The sequence below is a fragment of the Mycteria americana genome, chromosome 1 (genome assembly GCF_035582795.1).
Source record: "Mycteria americana isolate JAX WOST 10 ecotype Jacksonville Zoo and Gardens chromosome 1, USCA_MyAme_1.0, whole genome shotgun sequence".
Lineage (NCBI taxonomy): Eukaryota > Metazoa > Chordata > Aves > Ciconiiformes > Ciconiidae > Mycteria > Mycteria americana.
This window is the reverse complement of record NC_134365.1, coordinates 87,349,334-87,364,860: the sequence shown is the minus strand read 5'-3', so window position 1 is coordinate 87,364,860 and position 15,527 is coordinate 87,349,334. Positions and strand designations below refer to the sequence as shown.

Here is a 15,527-nt window from a genome sequence, read left to right as displayed (position 1 = left end):
GATCAGGGACAGCTCCAGTGCCAGAAGGACTTGGACAGCAAGCTGGCAGATGGAGCAGGGGCTGGGGACCGTCCCCAGCACCCAATAATCCTCCTACCATTGCTGGGGAGTGGCCCTTTGGAGTGGCCAGTGTGTCTGGTGCTGGTCTCCCCTCTGTGCATCCCCTCTGTGCCCTCCCCAGCACCGATCGCCGACGGGGTTTGCAAAGTGGGGGAGTTGCAGGAGACAAGGATGCTTAATTACAGAGCAGCCCTGGAAACCAGCAACGGCAGCAGCACTGTGGCCAGGAGGGGAGGCAGCAGGGCTGTAAATAGAAATTGCGGAGGCAGCCGCGACGAACAGAGTGAGGGAGGCTTCTGCGCCTGCATCACTCCTCTCCCTCCCTTCCCCTCAGCTTCTCTCACCTCTCCCGACCACCCTGACTCCCAGCACAAAGCATGGCTGAGAGGCAGCAGCTCCAGAGGCAGAACAGCTGCTCTGGGTGGAGAAGTGGTTGTGCAAGGCCTCCCTCCATCAGGGGCCACCTCCCGTGGAAATGTGTGAGGAGGATCAAGGGGCCTCTTTGGCCAGCAAGGACATGAAGGCAAGATGGATGCAGTGCCACATCACCCTGTCTACCCCCCCAGAGGAGGCTGTGGGATGCCAGATGTCTGAGACCCTGTCCCACAGGGGTGTGCCCAGGGCGAAGTCCCTCTTGTCCCACCCTGATATCTCCATTATGGCCCCTTCCACAGCAGCAAGAGCTCTGCTTTCAGTATTTTGCAAAGGTTTATTTAAAAATGTTGAAACTAACATCCCACAAGAATTGAATATTTCACCACGAGGAGAAGAGAAATCCTACAAAAATATATATCACAGCGCACAAGGGCAGGGGAGGGGGAAGAGCGAGACTGAGCAGGGAAGCAGGAGGGATGATGGAGGGGAGGATGGGAGCTGCGGCAGAACGAGACTAAGTGGCAAAGGGAGAACAAGACAGGAGTGGGGAGAGCGAAACAGCAGGAGGGGAGAGAGAACCGGGAGGGAGACTGTGGTACAGGACAGGAGTGGGAAGCAGGAAAACAGTGGGAGAGGGAAAACAACAGGAAAAAAGGAGTAGAGAGCCAGCAGTTGGTGAAAGAAGGGGGCTCTCCTCTATGGTCTTGCCAAGGTAGGGCCAGGACTACAGTGAGACATCAGCTGGGGTGCAGTCGGGGAGCTGGAGTTTGGCCCAGGGCTTTTGTGCTGCAGGACTTGGATCTAAGGCTGTGCCATAGACGTGGTTTGTTGGAATGAAAAAACAAAACCACAGTTTAATTCAGAATAATCTGAAGGTGATGGTGTTTGAGAACTTGTGGGGAATGAACAAACCGCTCCTTTCCAAGCATTTTTCCTTATTGGGAAAGGGAGTGGGGAATGAAGGGACCAGATTTGCAAGGGCACTTAGGTGCCATTGAGAAAGAGGTAGATAGCCCTCTCTGAAACCGTGGGATGCTTGGCTGGATGTGAGTCCCTGGAAATTGGACCGGAGGAGCAGCGTGGAAGCACACACCAGAGGTCTGCTCCCCTGCCTACCAGTTGCAACCAACCAGATGGGAAAGCCGAAGTAGGATTTGGCCTTGTGGTCATGCCACTGCTGGGTAAACAGAGACTCCAGTTCCTGCTCCAAAACAATACAGGCAGAGAGGAGAGGTTCTCCCTCCTTCCCACTGTGCTCACAGAGAGACCACCCTTGTCTTAACAAAGCGAGAATCCTCCAGGAGCTCATCAGAGACACAGTTCCTTCAACTCACCCAGCCCACCCAGACGTTCCCTTTCAATTGCACAGAAATGTTGGGCAGGCTCAGCCCAAGGCTACGAACATTTTCAGTCAGTTTCCCCGCACACCTTTCTCTCTGTAAAATTTCCACTGGAAAAAAATTAATCCAGATCTTTCTCCTCCAGTCAGCTAGAAGACAGGGAAACCTGATGGGCTATGACTGAGAAGGGCCTGACCTCTGCCCTGGCTTGGTACTTAGTGCTGTCAACCTGTCCATGTGCGCATCTCACAGAATATCAGCTTGGGCCAGGGAAGAGACTGCAGGCATGCTCTGGCTCCAGTCTGTGTAGGTTTATAAGGCTCCAGCCATGGAGAAAACAGATCCAGTGAGATTATTTATTGACTGGAAGAAGCTTGTATGTCTACACGTGTTTTGAATATTTTGTTCCAGGAACAAAATGTAGCAATGAAAGTTTGGGCAGGACAATGAAGTTGTTTCCCGTATCTAACCTGTTTTGTGTGAGAGAGTGAATGACTGTCATAAAAACATATTTGGCTAGAAAAATTGGTCTTGGAAAAGATGTTCAGCATATCCAAGCTTTTGTCATTGTACAAGTTTTCTCTACTGCATTCCCCAGCTTCCCCCTTACCACAGCATCCATGAAAGGTTTCACTCATGGAGATACTTTTAACAGAAACAGAGACACATTAAAGGGAGGAAAAAAAGCCCCAAACCCCGAAATCTGGTTTGTTTGTACAGTTTACAAAAGCCTGGCCAGCAGAGCGCAGGGCTTACCTGCATTGTGTTGGAAAATGTTTTCACTACGCCTCCTGCGGTGCCCGCCACTTTCTTACAGACCACCTCACCACACAGTGTGTGAAAGGGAAAGTCCAAGGACAGCCCTTGAAGTGGTAGAGTCTAAACTCTGGCCTTATTTCAACAAGCGCTATTGATCAAAGAGCAATCTAATTAATCTGGCCTGGAGGATTACTTAAACCAGTTCAAGGCATTATATTGTAAACTGCCAGCAATAAGCAGTGCAGCCTCTTGCAGACTGCATGCAGATGGTCTTCTCCAGCACTGATGTGCCAGTGAGAGGGGGAACAGCCCCGAGCTGCCCTCAGCTAGCAGGGGCAGTGGTGAGCAGGGCAGCAGGCAGGAAGAGCCATCTGCCCCCGTCTCTGTCCATCCACAGCTTGAATGTCCACCAAAGCCTTGAATGGAGCTTGAATAAGGAAAAGGCTCAGTAATAGATTGATCTATGGCAAACCAATAATATTCCCTGCTATAAGCAGAGACTTAACCTGCACTTAGACTAGAGACCTCAGAGTCCTTTTCCACCTACATCTTTTAGCCATTCTATGCTTTTAATAAGCCAGTAATTTTATTTGACCTGTCATTTTCTCCAAATCTCTACTGTTTTTTGCGAAGCTTATTGCAATTTACACTCTCATTTAAATGTCCTTCACGGTGAGTCAGATGGGGCCCAAGATCACCTAATAGTTCAGCTGGGTAAATGGGCAGAACCAGGCCTCTTATGAAACTCCCTGTGCTTTGTCCTATAAAGAATAAGCTTTTACTGCAGAGATAAAGGATGAAAGGGCCATTTCCTTTTCTCCAACATTACTTTTGTTAGAGACCTTGTACGGTGCATTAGGGCCTTCAAATTGTGAGTGAGTTTCCTGTCTCTGGCCACATCACTCCAGCAGCTGAAGGTGTTTGTACAGTATAGAGGCAACCTTACCTAAATCTGCATCATTTCAGCTCAGTGGCTGTCAATGTGGGGTCTGTAAATTACTTTGAAGGTGTCCACAAAAGCCAAGGGAGAGCAACTATTGTCATTAAGCTGAAATTTGCCATTTCACACTTCCTCAAAGTGACACCCATGGGTCCACACACAGGAAGAGGTTGAGATGCACTGATCTTGCTCACACATAGAATCATAGAATGGTTTGGGTTGCAAGGGACCTTAAGGATCATCTAGTTCCAACTCCCCCCGCCATGGGCAGGGACACCTTCCGCTAGACCAGGTTGCTCAAAGCCCCATCCAACCTGGCCTTGAACACTTCCAGGGATGGGGCATCCTAACGTTACACAAGCAACTGACAATGTGACTGACTGCCCTACAGACCACCACAGCCCCGAAGTACATGCTCAGGCAACCAGTTTGCACCAATACCTGTGCCGTTGGTTTCAGTCCCCAACCAGCTGGAGCGACACACTTATGAAGGTTGGCACCCCACATATCCCCTCTCTCATGCCCTTGGTGAGCGTTGCCTCATGGGTCTCCAGTCACCTTGCATTCCAGGAGAGACCTACCAGCAGTACGTGGCAACCCTCCAAATGTTCCTAAGGTCAACTCTAAATTGCTCTTTGTCATCCCAGGCACGGAGAGTCACGTCTGCTGCTTGTTGCCTGTGGCATGAGTGTCTGAAAGCAATTCCCTACCTCAGCCTGGCAAAACTCAAGTTCCTCATGCCCAGCTATATCTGCATGCCATGTTTTAGCTGTTTCACCAGTATCCCAATGGACAGGATGCTTGCTAAATAACATGATGGGCAGAGGGCTTCGCCTCAGTTTTTCTGAATAACATCACCATAGAGTGATGTTCTTCAGAAAAACCTTGCTGAAGGAGACTGAGGGGGTGGAGGGGGACAGCAAGGAGGCTTCCAAGAGATCAAAACATTTGGAAAGCTAAAGGAACATTTTCCAACTTTAACTGGCAGGAAAAGTGGCAAGGGGAGGAACTGAGAGGAAAAAATTGGGGACAGAGAGATGAAGAAAGATACAAGCTGAAGAGAAAAAACAGAGGAGTGTTAGCAGAAAGAAAATGGAAAGATGTGAATATCTTCCATCTAGGGGGGAGGTAATGTTTCCTTCAAGGAATTGGGTTGCTGAGGGGGCCCAGGTGCTGTGTGAGCCTCTTCTGCCCAAGCTTCACCCACCCTTGGGACCCTTGGGAGGGCCAAGCCCTCGGGAACAGAAGAACCTGCCACCACCTGAGTCCTGGCTCAGGGGAGACCGCGCCCTGGCGGGCAATCCTGCAGCCACTGAACTCCAGACATTCACTTCAAAGCACACGACATGGGAAGGGACACACAGAGGGGTTATGGCCCACAGGGACAGGGGTACCCCTTTCCACCTTGCCTACCCCCAGTGTCAGGCATGCACTGGTGAGAGAGTCATGGAGATCCAAGTGTGCATGTGTGTGTGTGTGTGTCTACATGTGTGCTAGGAGAGGGGCCGGGGAGGTCAAGATTTCACACCGCCACCAGCTGTGTTCCCTCCCACCATCCTGCTCTCTCATCACCCTGCCCTGCGTGGGCAGGGGGGGTCCCCAACCTTCCCCCAGCAGGAGGCTAAGGAGGTCCAGCTCATCCATTTGCCCAGGCACATCCTGGTGGAGTTAGTTAATAATGGTGGTGGTAGGCCGTGGCACAAAGGAAGTCATTTTTTCCTGGGGTAGCAGAGGCAGCAGGAGTCTGCACTCGCCGGCTGTGACAGGAGGGTGGAGGGAGCCAGCTCTGCTTCTCCCGTGAGCATCACAGGTTCACCAGTGGGATTCTGGGGGGAAAAGGGAATCAGAAATTAATTAGCAATGGGAACTTGTGCTGCCCCACTGCCCCCACTAACTGACCAGTGACTTTGCCCTGCCTCAGCCTGCCTGTCCCCCTGTCCTCTGCCACCCCCTCCTCCTGCCCTGGCTCACCAGCCACTTACCGGTTGAGCTGGAAGGCCGTGCTCTTCCCGTGGCCCCCCAGTTTCTCCACACCCTCCTGGCCCTGCCTGGACTCCTCCGCCTTGGGTGTGGGGGCCAGGGAGTCACCATAGGGTCCCAGGATGCTGACGGTGGTGGGGGAGAGGTCCGTGAGGGGCTGCTGGCTCTCCTGCTGCCTCCCACCACTCTGCTGCCCCGAGTGACGCCGGCGTTTCTGATTACGGTCCCAGCTTTGGAAAGAGATGAGGCGTGAGATGAAGAGTGCCCCTTCAGACAAGCCCTGGCCCTTGATGACAGAGAGGTTTGTGGGACCCTGCTATGCTCAGCGTTAGAGCCCAGCGTGACCACATGCCAATCTTCCAAGGGCTTCCAGCACCAGATCTGCACCCTTGGGACAAATTCGTCCCAAGCCCACAGTCCGCCTGCCCACCCACCTGCAGACACCGGCATGGTGACAGCCTCCATCGGCCCAAACCCCACTCACCAGAACTTGAATATGATCCCGGTGGCAACCAGGACAATGATGATGGAGATGGTGATGGTGACATACAGCTGGGGGTCCACACCTGTGAGACAGAGGGGAAGAGGGGGGTGTGATGGCCACCCCCACTGGTCCCCAGAGAGCAGCAGTGCAAGGGGAGGTTCCTGCTGGGGCCCTCGTGAATTTTGCAGATGGAGCTGCTCCTGCAGGGATGGGGGGTGAAAGAAAAAAAAGGGTAGATTTACCTTCCCCCCGGGGCCCAAACAAGAAGGGCCGCAGGGTGGCTGGGGTCTCGCGCAGGTTGAGCCCCGCGTTGTGCAGGAGCGAGTGGGAGTTGGGCTGCGCTGTTGCCATCCCATGTGGTGAGACAAAGGTGTATCCCAGCGGTGGGAAGCCTGGGTTGGCTGAGTTGGTGTCCCCTCCATCCTCATCCGACACTGTGGGGCCCCACACGATGGCCCAGGGGTACTGGGAGGACGGCATGCCGTCCTCAAATCCGGAGGGGGTGGCAGGGCGAGCCCCCACCGCCTGGCGCCTGAGCCGCACGATGTGCCGCAGCTCCCCCCCCCGGGGGTGCAGGGCCCGCTGGCGTGGCAGGGTGAAGCGAGAATCCCTCTCTGGCAGCGAGGTCCTGTCCCAGATGCAAATGGGCCGCAGGGCCGAGGGGCTCCGACGGGCACAAAGAGGTCGAGCGGCTGCCAGGCCCCGAGAGCGAAGAGACCAGACACCAGGAGGAGGGATGGCCGAGACCAGGAGGAGTAGATGCCAAAGCTGCAGGGAGTGGATGCAGGAGAGGAGTGGAGGCATCCTGCTGCAGGGCAGGGGGGAAGAAGAAGAGAGCCTTATCTGAAACACCCGTCCTGTTGAAAAGCCAAGCCTGGAGCAGCCAGGAGCAGCCCACCACCCATGCTCCCATCGTCTTCCTGCGTCACCAGCGAATGTGAGAAGCTGTGAACCTACCAGGCACTGGGCTCCATCTCAGATGCAACAGTGTCTTTGCTCAGCGAGGATCCTTTCTCATCTTTTTCACTGGGAACCAAAAGGGAGAGGTGTCAGTGTCCCCTCACCCAGCAGAGACCACTCTTTCCCTGCAGGCAGTGTGTGCCACCACGGGCAAGCTCCCGACCTCGGCAGGCAGGGCAACAGGGCACCCGTGCACCCACATGTGCACCCGCTCCTATGCTGCACCCGCTCGTGCACCCTGCACTGCTCTCGTGCCCCCCATGCCTGCATGCTCTCCTGCCCAGAGGTACATTGTCCCCCCGACCCCAACGCCGCACAGAAACACGCACATTAGCATATGCACACAAAAACAAGGAGCAGTCTCTGGAGCACACGTGAAGAGGCACATGCACAGCTTCCCCAGGGACTCTACTGTCTGAGGGCCAAGAGGGGGATTCAGCATCTTTGTTTGCTTATCACTGGAACAAGTTGGAATCTTAATTCCTGTGTTTATTTATAGTGTAGAGCGTGTAATCCATTTATTAGAAAAGAGCCTCTTCATTGTGTGCCAGAGTGACGGAGCAAGAGGGGAAGCATGAGAGTGATAAACCAAGAAGACTGAGAAAGAGAGTGAATCAGCGAGAAAAGTCCAGCCTTACTAAAGAATTTAAGAGCAAAAATATGCCTATCAAATATTTAGTATTTACTTTCTTCTTAGCTAACACGGAATTACCTTTCCACGCGCCTTGTCCTAGTGTCCTCTGCACTGTCCTGTCCCTCCCTTTCTCCCTTATTCCCCACCTTTCTCTCCCATCTCCCATGGCCGAGCAGCACTAGGCAGCAGAGGTAACACAGGGTAAGCGCTGGTCCCCCCGGCTGGATTTCTGCACTGGCTGCACGCCACCCTCTGGCATCAGTCCGGTGGTAGCATGGCTGCCCTTCATGCTGTCTGCCCCTTCCCTCGGCTGGGCACAGCACAGTGCCGGCCCTTCCCTGGTGAGCTGTTATGTGCCTGACCCAGGATCCTCTCCACAACAAAGACTGTGCACACACACACATCCAGGATATTCAGCTCGCTCCTTCATCGTGAAGGGGAAAGCATGAATGCCAATAACCCACGATCATGCCCTTCTGCGGCTGCCAGGACAGAGAAACGGGGATGCTTGGCCAAGGGAGTCAACGCCAAGGCCAACCCTGCACCTCCAGCCCCGAGCCAGCTGTGTTGCACCTTTTGGCTCCCAAGGGGTTACTGCCATCCCCTCCTGCTCAGCCCATGCCCTGAACTAAAACTGCAGCCCCTCCTGAATGGGAGGCTTTCTCTTGCTGCAGGAAGAGCCTGGTGCTTGCTGTGGACTTGGCTGTGGACAGTCCCCCCTACATAAGGGGACTCACGCCCCTGATGTACACCTGAGGAGAGGGGCTGGGAAGGAAGGCACCCAAGAGTGAGTAGCTGTCTAGCTCCTGCTGCATTAACTGGGGATATTTTTAGTTTCCTTCTATTAAATATTTAAACAAAGTTCATAGAAAAAAAGGAATTGTCGGCTAATGTGCCCTGCCCTTCCCTCCAGGGCAAAATCAGTCTCTGGAGGGATCCTGAGATGAAGATGAGGAGAAAAGAGCAGCTATTCTCAGCATTTCTTTGTACTTTGCTCCTGAACCTCTAAGCCTTGGAGTAGACTCAGGATTAAAATGCAGCTCTGCAGAGAGGCAGCAGAACAGAGCAAGTTTCTTCCAAAGCCAGAGGCTGGCGAGATCTTGGCCATCTGGAATATGATCATGATGCCGTGGAAGATCATGTCTGGCAACACAAATCTGTGACAGAATTTCTTTTGGACTTTGGAAAGGGAGAGAATTCCAAGCATCAGGGACCTCCTCATGTGACTCCCCAGGCTAGAGGGCACACAAACGGCCCGAGTGGTTTCAGGGTGGCCTGGAGTGCATGGTGCCATGCCTGGGATTCACCATGGGACAGTAGTTCTCTGGGGTGAAGAGCCTGTTCTGCTTGTGTCACGGCATTCTCAGTTACAGCTCTGGTCTTCAGGGACTGCAGGCTGTTTTCCATCAGGCAACAGGAGATGTGGATTTGGACAGTGTCACCCCAGGAGTAGAGATCTCCAGGTGCAGGTAGACCTCAGTGCCAGTCCTGCGGGGGAGTGTGGTACGTTAGGGGTGCACGTGTAACCGCTAGCACTCCTCCTAACATAGATGGCTCTACCAGCAGAAAGGTGCTTGGGTGTAGGTGCACAGTGTGCTGGGTCACTCAGCTCACTGTGCTCTTCTTGCTTGTTGGGATGTCTTATAATGGAGACCTTGCTGTACTTCTTGGCTGAGATTGTGAGCTCCAGCAACAGCACTCCACACCATGGATTCCCAGGGTCTAAAGCCTGGGAATAAGAAACCCTACAGAGCCAAATCCTTAATTGCTTTCACACCTGGTAGTCTGAATTTCAGCCCTATGGAGCAGGTAATGGCTGTAACTGGAGCTGAGGGGAAGGAGTAAGTTCTAGCACTGGCCTCCTCATGTACACATAATGCTGTGGAAGTGACAGTCCAGACATTGGGTGTAAGCCTCAGACCTGAGACACTGCTGTGCACAGGTCCTGCTGCCAACAGTGAAGAGCAGGTGACTCCCAGTGCCCCTACCCCAAAGGTGGCTCCACGTGAGTGCAGGAATGAGGCAATGTCAGCCGGTCTCAGTCAACACATTCTGGTTTGCTAATCATATCGTGGCTGGAGACTGAGAGTGTGTCCTGCACTACCACACCAGGTGTGGTTGTGGAGGAGCTGGGTGGGAGAAGCACAGAGGTGTCTCCCATAGCATGAATGCCGTGAGAGCAAAGGAAGGTTTCAGATGGAAATGCCAGCCAGTGAGGGCTGGAATCCACTGTGCATGGAGCACTCATGTTCAAAACAGAGCATGGCTTATTGACAAGGCAGCAGATAAAGCGTGTCTGGAGCACTCTGCAGTTAGCCACAGGTTGTGTCCTGGGCACAGACCCTGCTGCACTGGCGGGCAAGTGTAACAAACACCCTTCATTCAGCTCTGCATGCAGCTCCTGATGTGGATGCTGAATAAACTGGTAGACCTTCAGAGGAGGAAGGGATGCCAATGCTTTTACTACCTGGACGTATAAATCCCAGTATCCACGCACCTTACATCATTCAATAGGCCTTTGTGTGCCAGAGCAGAGAGACTGGATTTCTGCAGCAGTACCACATGGGATGGCTCTTGCTTTCAGATGTTTCCCAGGTCTAATTGTGACAAAAACAAGACAGGGCTACTCCCAGGGTCCAAAGATGGACCTGTGTATTTTCACTCTAGGTACAGAGCCTTCATCGCAGTGTTCCAGTCCTGTGATGCACAGATGACAGAGTGTGAATGACAAAGCTATTTCCCCAGGGCACTTCATTGAGCTCTGTTTGTCAATCTTGGTGCTTGAAAGCTGTAAGAATTACACTGCTCTTTGCTACTGCATATGGACCCCACTACCGGTCCAGACCAGAGATCCCTGGGGCTAATCTATTAGGAACTGCTTTCATTGTATTTGCAGGATGGAAGCACAAATCCTGCTGCTGTTCCCCAGCATCAGGGACCCAGCTGTGCTTCCTCCCTTTTTGTAAGTCTCCTGCAGCACAGACCCACCGCTGCTGGGACGTGAGAAAGCAGATCTCGGTAGCCATGCCCCAAAGCATGTATCCCAGTTCACCAAGGGGGCTGGGAATTTACATCCTAACTAATGGCTAGGAGCAAAGCCTGCTGAACTCCTGCTCTGAGCAGAGAGCACAGACTGTACCCTGAATGTGACACCTTGAGCTCCAGAGTTCAGATGCTACTGCGCTCCGGGGAAGCCCTAGGATTTGCTGCCGATAACTCCTTATCCATGTCCGGGACTCTTGTATACCATGGTCCCAAAGATAAATCCTATCCAAATATAAAAGCCATCACAGGAATAAAAGAGCCAAGGTGCCAGCCGTGTGCAGGCAACACCCATGCTGTAGCTCCCTCGTGTCAAATGCAATCTGTAACCTTCTGTTACAAAATGCTGAAGTTTGACAAATTCAAATGAGGAACAATACTATTAATACAGAGGGTCACACACTAGCACAATTCACCTAGGCAGGTGGTGTATTCCCTACTTCCTGGAGCCTTCGCGTGGCTGCATTTCTAAAAGAGACGCTACAGTTCAATCGGAAGTTATGGGCTTGATGCAGGAAATGAAATAGGTGAAATTCTCTGGCCTGTGCTCTGCTGTAGGTCATACTCGATGATCAAAATGGTCCCTCTGGCCTTAAAATCTGAGAATCTCACAGCTTTCTCGATGCCTAGCCGAGATCAGCTCTGACTGAAGAGCAATTGGATGAAGCCAAGCACACACAAGCTGTGTTAGTGAGAGGCGGGTAGAGTCTCCTTCCATCCAGGGATGGGAAAAGAGTTGCACCCAATTCTGTCTGACTCGGCTGGCAGATGATGATCTATCTGTATTTTTGTAACATCTCGAGCTTGACTGCTGTGATACTGTGCCTCTAGGAATGAAGCCGTCTGCTCTCAGAGCACTCCAGCTAGTTCAGAATGCAGCAGTCTGTTTGCTCGGTGACTCAAGCTGCCAGGAATGCATCACCATGCCCCTCTGCACCCCACATCACCTCGCCTTTGAGCAGAGTCCGGTTCAAGGTCTCCAAGCCAGCATTCAAAGCCCAGCATGGGAAAGGCCCCAGTGACCTAAGCAATCAATCACCTCTCCTTATGCAGCGATGACCTCACATGACGGATATATTCCACTGGAACAATGAAATTGCCAACCAGTTTGGGGAGAGGGGGGAGGGATGGAAGAAGGGGAAAGAGACTCATGACCCTGAGGAACAGAACATTCACAGGAGCTGGGCCAAGATTATGAAACTTACTGCCAGCTGAAATAACACTCGTCATTAGCAACCCCGCAGCACCGAGAGCTTCATGCAAATCCTTTCTTTGCCCAGCTCCCCCACGGCAACGATCCCACTCAAAATAGTGATAAAAAAATCAAAACAAACCTGAGGAGGACCCAGCCCTCCTTGCAGAGAAAGAACGCTAGGTTGGCTGTCATTTTTTAACTCCCAGCCAGCATTAATGGCTACGGTGACAGTTACCAATAAGAGACTGTGATTTGGGACCATGGAACCTAGCAGCTATCTGCAAGCATCGAGCAGAGCAAGTTTAGGCACTGGCAATGAGACCCCCACACACACTGCCTGGTGCCCCAGGCACCCCACTACTATATTTTTCTCAGTGGCCATGAACATCCCAGAGTTCATGGTCCAAGAGGCAGAGATGCAGTAATTGCTGGTTTGGTAGCAGGAAGCATGAACCCTGGTGCTGGTGAAAAAGGGGTTATATATACATCCTGCTGTATTTGGCTGGGTGGGGATGGGGAAAGGGAGGAATCCCAGAGCAGCTGCCCCAGGAAGGTAAATCTGCTGCATTCGGAGGAGTTTCAGCAGCTGGAAGCCTGAAAATGAATGCTGGTACCCTGGGGTGGGAGATGCCAAGCCCATCTGGGGAAGGAGTTCCCGCTGTGCACGGAGCCAGGGGCAACAGCTTGCAGAGCAGGCTGAATTTGGGGGCTGGCAGTCTGAATGCAGTGGCTCACGTCAGGCTGCTCTACCTGGTGTCTGTGGCTGAGAGGGTTGCTGGCAGCACCCAGGAGGATCCAGCAGGACCGTGGAGGGGCTGACACTGCTCGCCCTGTGTCAGTGTGGGTCCTGCAGCGTTCAGTGACTGCCAGTGGGAATTCCTGTGCCAGGGTACCAGGGCGAGCACTTATGGGCTGGGTATGGAAAACCTAGGCTGGGGCAGAATCGGGGGCTGGAAGGGTGATGGTGCATTTGGACATTTCAGTAGCTAGGGAATGGGTGTGTGAAGCCCATCAATGGTCCTCTGACCATTTGGGAACTGTGAGTGTGGCCCCATTCCAAGCAGCACTCTAGGATGCCGGTCCCCTGCCATCTAGTGCCTGCCTGCAATACATGTCATGAGTCTGCCAATCTTCTGCCTCCCAGTTTCCTACTGTTCCCGGGCATCCGAGTGCTTCAGGTGCTGAGTCTCCACATTTGAATTGCTCTCTCTTGCATGGTGCACCCTTGGCCAGGCAGGAGGAGGGATTGACCCCTCCGTTTCCTTTCTCCAGCTGCACCAATTTGGCTGAAGTCGCCTTCCTCAGCGCAGGCTCCAGTGCTCCAGCACAACAGGTCTGTGATGGAGCCCAGAGCTGGAGGGCAAGAGGCAGCGATGCCTCGGCTGTACCTCCTCCCTCCCAGCCCCTCGAGCATCCCCTGCCCCAGACTGAAAGAGGAGGAGAAGGAGGGGGGGGAAGGAGACAGCCAGCTAGAAGGAGACAGAGCACCTATATGGGGAGAGGGGAAAGAAAAAGGGGGAGAAAGGACACAGAGAAGGAGACGAGGAGAGATGACTTGGAGACGGGCACGCATCCTTCCCTGCTCCTCGCCCCTGCAGCCCCATCCCCACCCCGTCCTCCAAGCCCGGGCTGAGAGGATGAACTTACCTTGCGGGGAGACGAGTGGGGCGCAGCCGGGGCGGCGGAGCCGGGGACTGGGGGAGCACAGCTGCTGCTGCTGCCGATGCGTCTCATGGCCAGGACGAAGAAAGGAGAGGAGGAGGAGGAAGGTTTGATGAGGCTGAGCCCTGGCTGAGGGAGAGGGACCGAGAGATGCCTTGAAATAAACAGCTGCCGAGGACTGGTCCAGCCCCTCTTTCTCTCTTTCTGTCTCTGTCTCTCTCGCTCGCTGCCTCCCGTTAACCCCATGGCTGCTGGCACGGTCGCGTCCGGCACCGTCGCCCCGCTGCAGCCTGAGGGGCGCGCCGGGGGAGCCGCCCGGGGGCCGTGGCCGGGCAGCGGCACCGCGGCACCGCGGCCCGGGAGCCCCCTGCCCCGGCGGTCGGGTGCGAAGGCTCCTCCCGCTCCCTGCCCGCCCGCGCTGCGCTCCCGCAGCTCCGCGCCCGCCGCCCGCCGGACCTGCCCCCCGCCGCCCGCCGCCTCCCCGCCGCCGCTGCTCGCTCCGCTCCGCTCGGCTCGGCTCCGCTCCGCTCCCCCGTCTCGTCGGTTATTTCGGGATCTTCACAGGAAGCGATTAGGTTGCCATGGAGAAAGGTGTCTCCAAAGGGACCCGTCGCTCCAGCTCGCTCCAGCGAATGCCACCCCCAGACGGCTCCGTCGTTGGGGGCGGAGGCCGCCCGGGATCCCCCTCCCCCGGGCCGCCCCCCCGGGGCTCACTCCCGCCGCCGCCGCCCCCCGCCTCTCCGCCCCGCAACAGTCCCCTCGGGGAGATGCCACCCCCGGCCGCCCCACGCCGCCGCGCCGGTCCCGCCCCCCGTCCCCGCATCCCCGTATCCATCATCCCCGGGCTTCGGGCGCCCGGGCCCCCCTGCGCGCCGCGCTACCGGGGGGGGGGGGCGGCAGGCGGGTGCCCCCGGCGGGGCGCAGCCCGGGAGGGCGGGCGGCGGGGTCCGGTCGAGCCTCACGGGTAGAGTCAAGCTGCCCCACGCGCGGGCCGGGTGGGACACACGGGTGCTGTGGGAGCAATGGGGGGGTCCGTCCAAGGTGCGTTTCCCCGCTGAGGGATCATCCCGGTCGTCTGAACGTGTCCCCAAGCGCATTTCTGCTGGGGATCGATGGGATGCGTCTAGAAATGGTAGGGATGTGACAGCAAAATTGAAGAAAGAAGCTGATGTGCCTTTGAGGGGCCGGGTGTTTTACAGGGAAAAATCTCCCTCCACCATCAAGTACCAAACAGAAAGCACAGTCCAAATCAGAAGGGAGCAGCTGAGCAACCAACAGGCAAGAGAAGAAAGTCAGTGACAGAAAGACAGTTTCCACTCCAGGGTCTGAAATATGAGGAAACAAGAAAGTAATTTCCTCAGATCCTCAGAAACAATCAAACTTTTCATCATAAAGCGATGAGGAAAGACTGTGACTGACCCTGGGAAAAAACAGAAAGAAATAGTAGAGACAGTACTGAGCTGTAAGGCAACCTGCCACTGCATCAGGAATGGACACAGAAGACAAATGGACACACAGTACCAAACTCGAGCATGGCAGGATGCCCGGAAGAGGTCATGACAACTTTGGACAGACACCTGAGGGGGCTGAGTCTGTTGTTCTTCATCAGGCCTCCTGCAAGCTCCCACGCTAATGAACCAGGCTGATCCAAGCTTTCCCATGTCGGACGTTTGAGTCTTGCACGTGTTTTTGTGAGTGTGCTTGGGAGAGTCAACAGGTTTTTCGTGTTTGGGAGTAACGTCGGTGTGTGTTTGGACATATCAGCACAGGGATGCAGTTGTGTTAAGGCTTATGGTCACTGGGAGGTCAGAGTGTGGCAGGACGGCACTGCCGGGGGAGATGTCACAGTCTGGGTTTGTCTGAGACGCAGCACCATTGTGTGTCAACAGGCGTGCACACGTCTGAGCCCCCCAGCTTTTGTCCCCCTCACATACACAAGGCTTTATGTCAGAGATTATCCAGGCTTCTGTTGCATTCTCCAGCCTTCTCATCTCTAGCCCTCCCGGGACTTGTACAAATGACCTGTGCAAAGCTCGCTCAGCGAGCCCTTGCACACTCATCCCAAGAAAACACCTGTACAGACATGGCTGGGGACA

General features: G+C 54.5%; 1 protein-coding gene across 3 annotated transcripts; it reads right to left on the bottom strand.

The window, feature by feature from the left end:
* Positions 1 to 630: 630 nt before the first annotated feature.
* PIANP (PILR alpha associated neural protein) lies at positions 631 to 14,111 on the bottom strand. Of its 3 annotated transcripts, XM_075510924.1 has the most exons (7): positions 13,888 to 14,111; positions 13,417 to 13,560; positions 6,896 to 6,964; positions 6,181 to 6,746; positions 5,939 to 6,020; positions 5,457 to 5,684; positions 631 to 5,300 (listed from the first exon to the last, which is right to left on the bottom strand). In XM_075510924.1, the coding sequence occupies exons 3-7, from the start codon at positions 6,910 to 6,912 to the stop codon at positions 5,279 to 5,281; spliced, it is 915 nt and encodes a 304-aa protein (XP_075367039.1). In that variant the 5' UTR covers positions 6,913 to 6,964; positions 13,417 to 13,560; positions 13,888 to 14,111; the 3' UTR covers positions 631 to 5,278. The 3 variants fall into 3 exon arrangements, with proteins under 3 accessions (XP_075367039.1, XP_075367030.1, XP_075367046.1); XM_075510915.1 differs by lacking the exon at positions 13,888 to 14,111 and having other exon boundaries at positions 13,417 to 13,807; XM_075510931.1 differs by lacking the exon at positions 13,888 to 14,111 and having other exon boundaries at positions 6,181 to 6,743; positions 13,417 to 13,807.
* Positions 14,112 to 15,527: the final 1,416 nt, after the last annotated feature.

What these genes read in the sequence shown, in the direction of transcription:
- PIANP (XM_075510924.1), bottom strand. An exon ending in GTTTGGGCCCCGGGGGGAAG is followed by an intron (nt 6,021 to 6,180) that starts GTAAATCTACCC and finishes TCTGTCTCACAG; the next exon opens with GTGTGGACCCCCAGCTGTAT. An exon ending in GGGATCATATTCAAGTTCTG is followed by an intron (nt 5,685 to 5,938) that starts GTGAGTGGGGTT and finishes CTCTTTCCAAAG; the next exon opens with CTGGGACCGTAATCAGAAAC.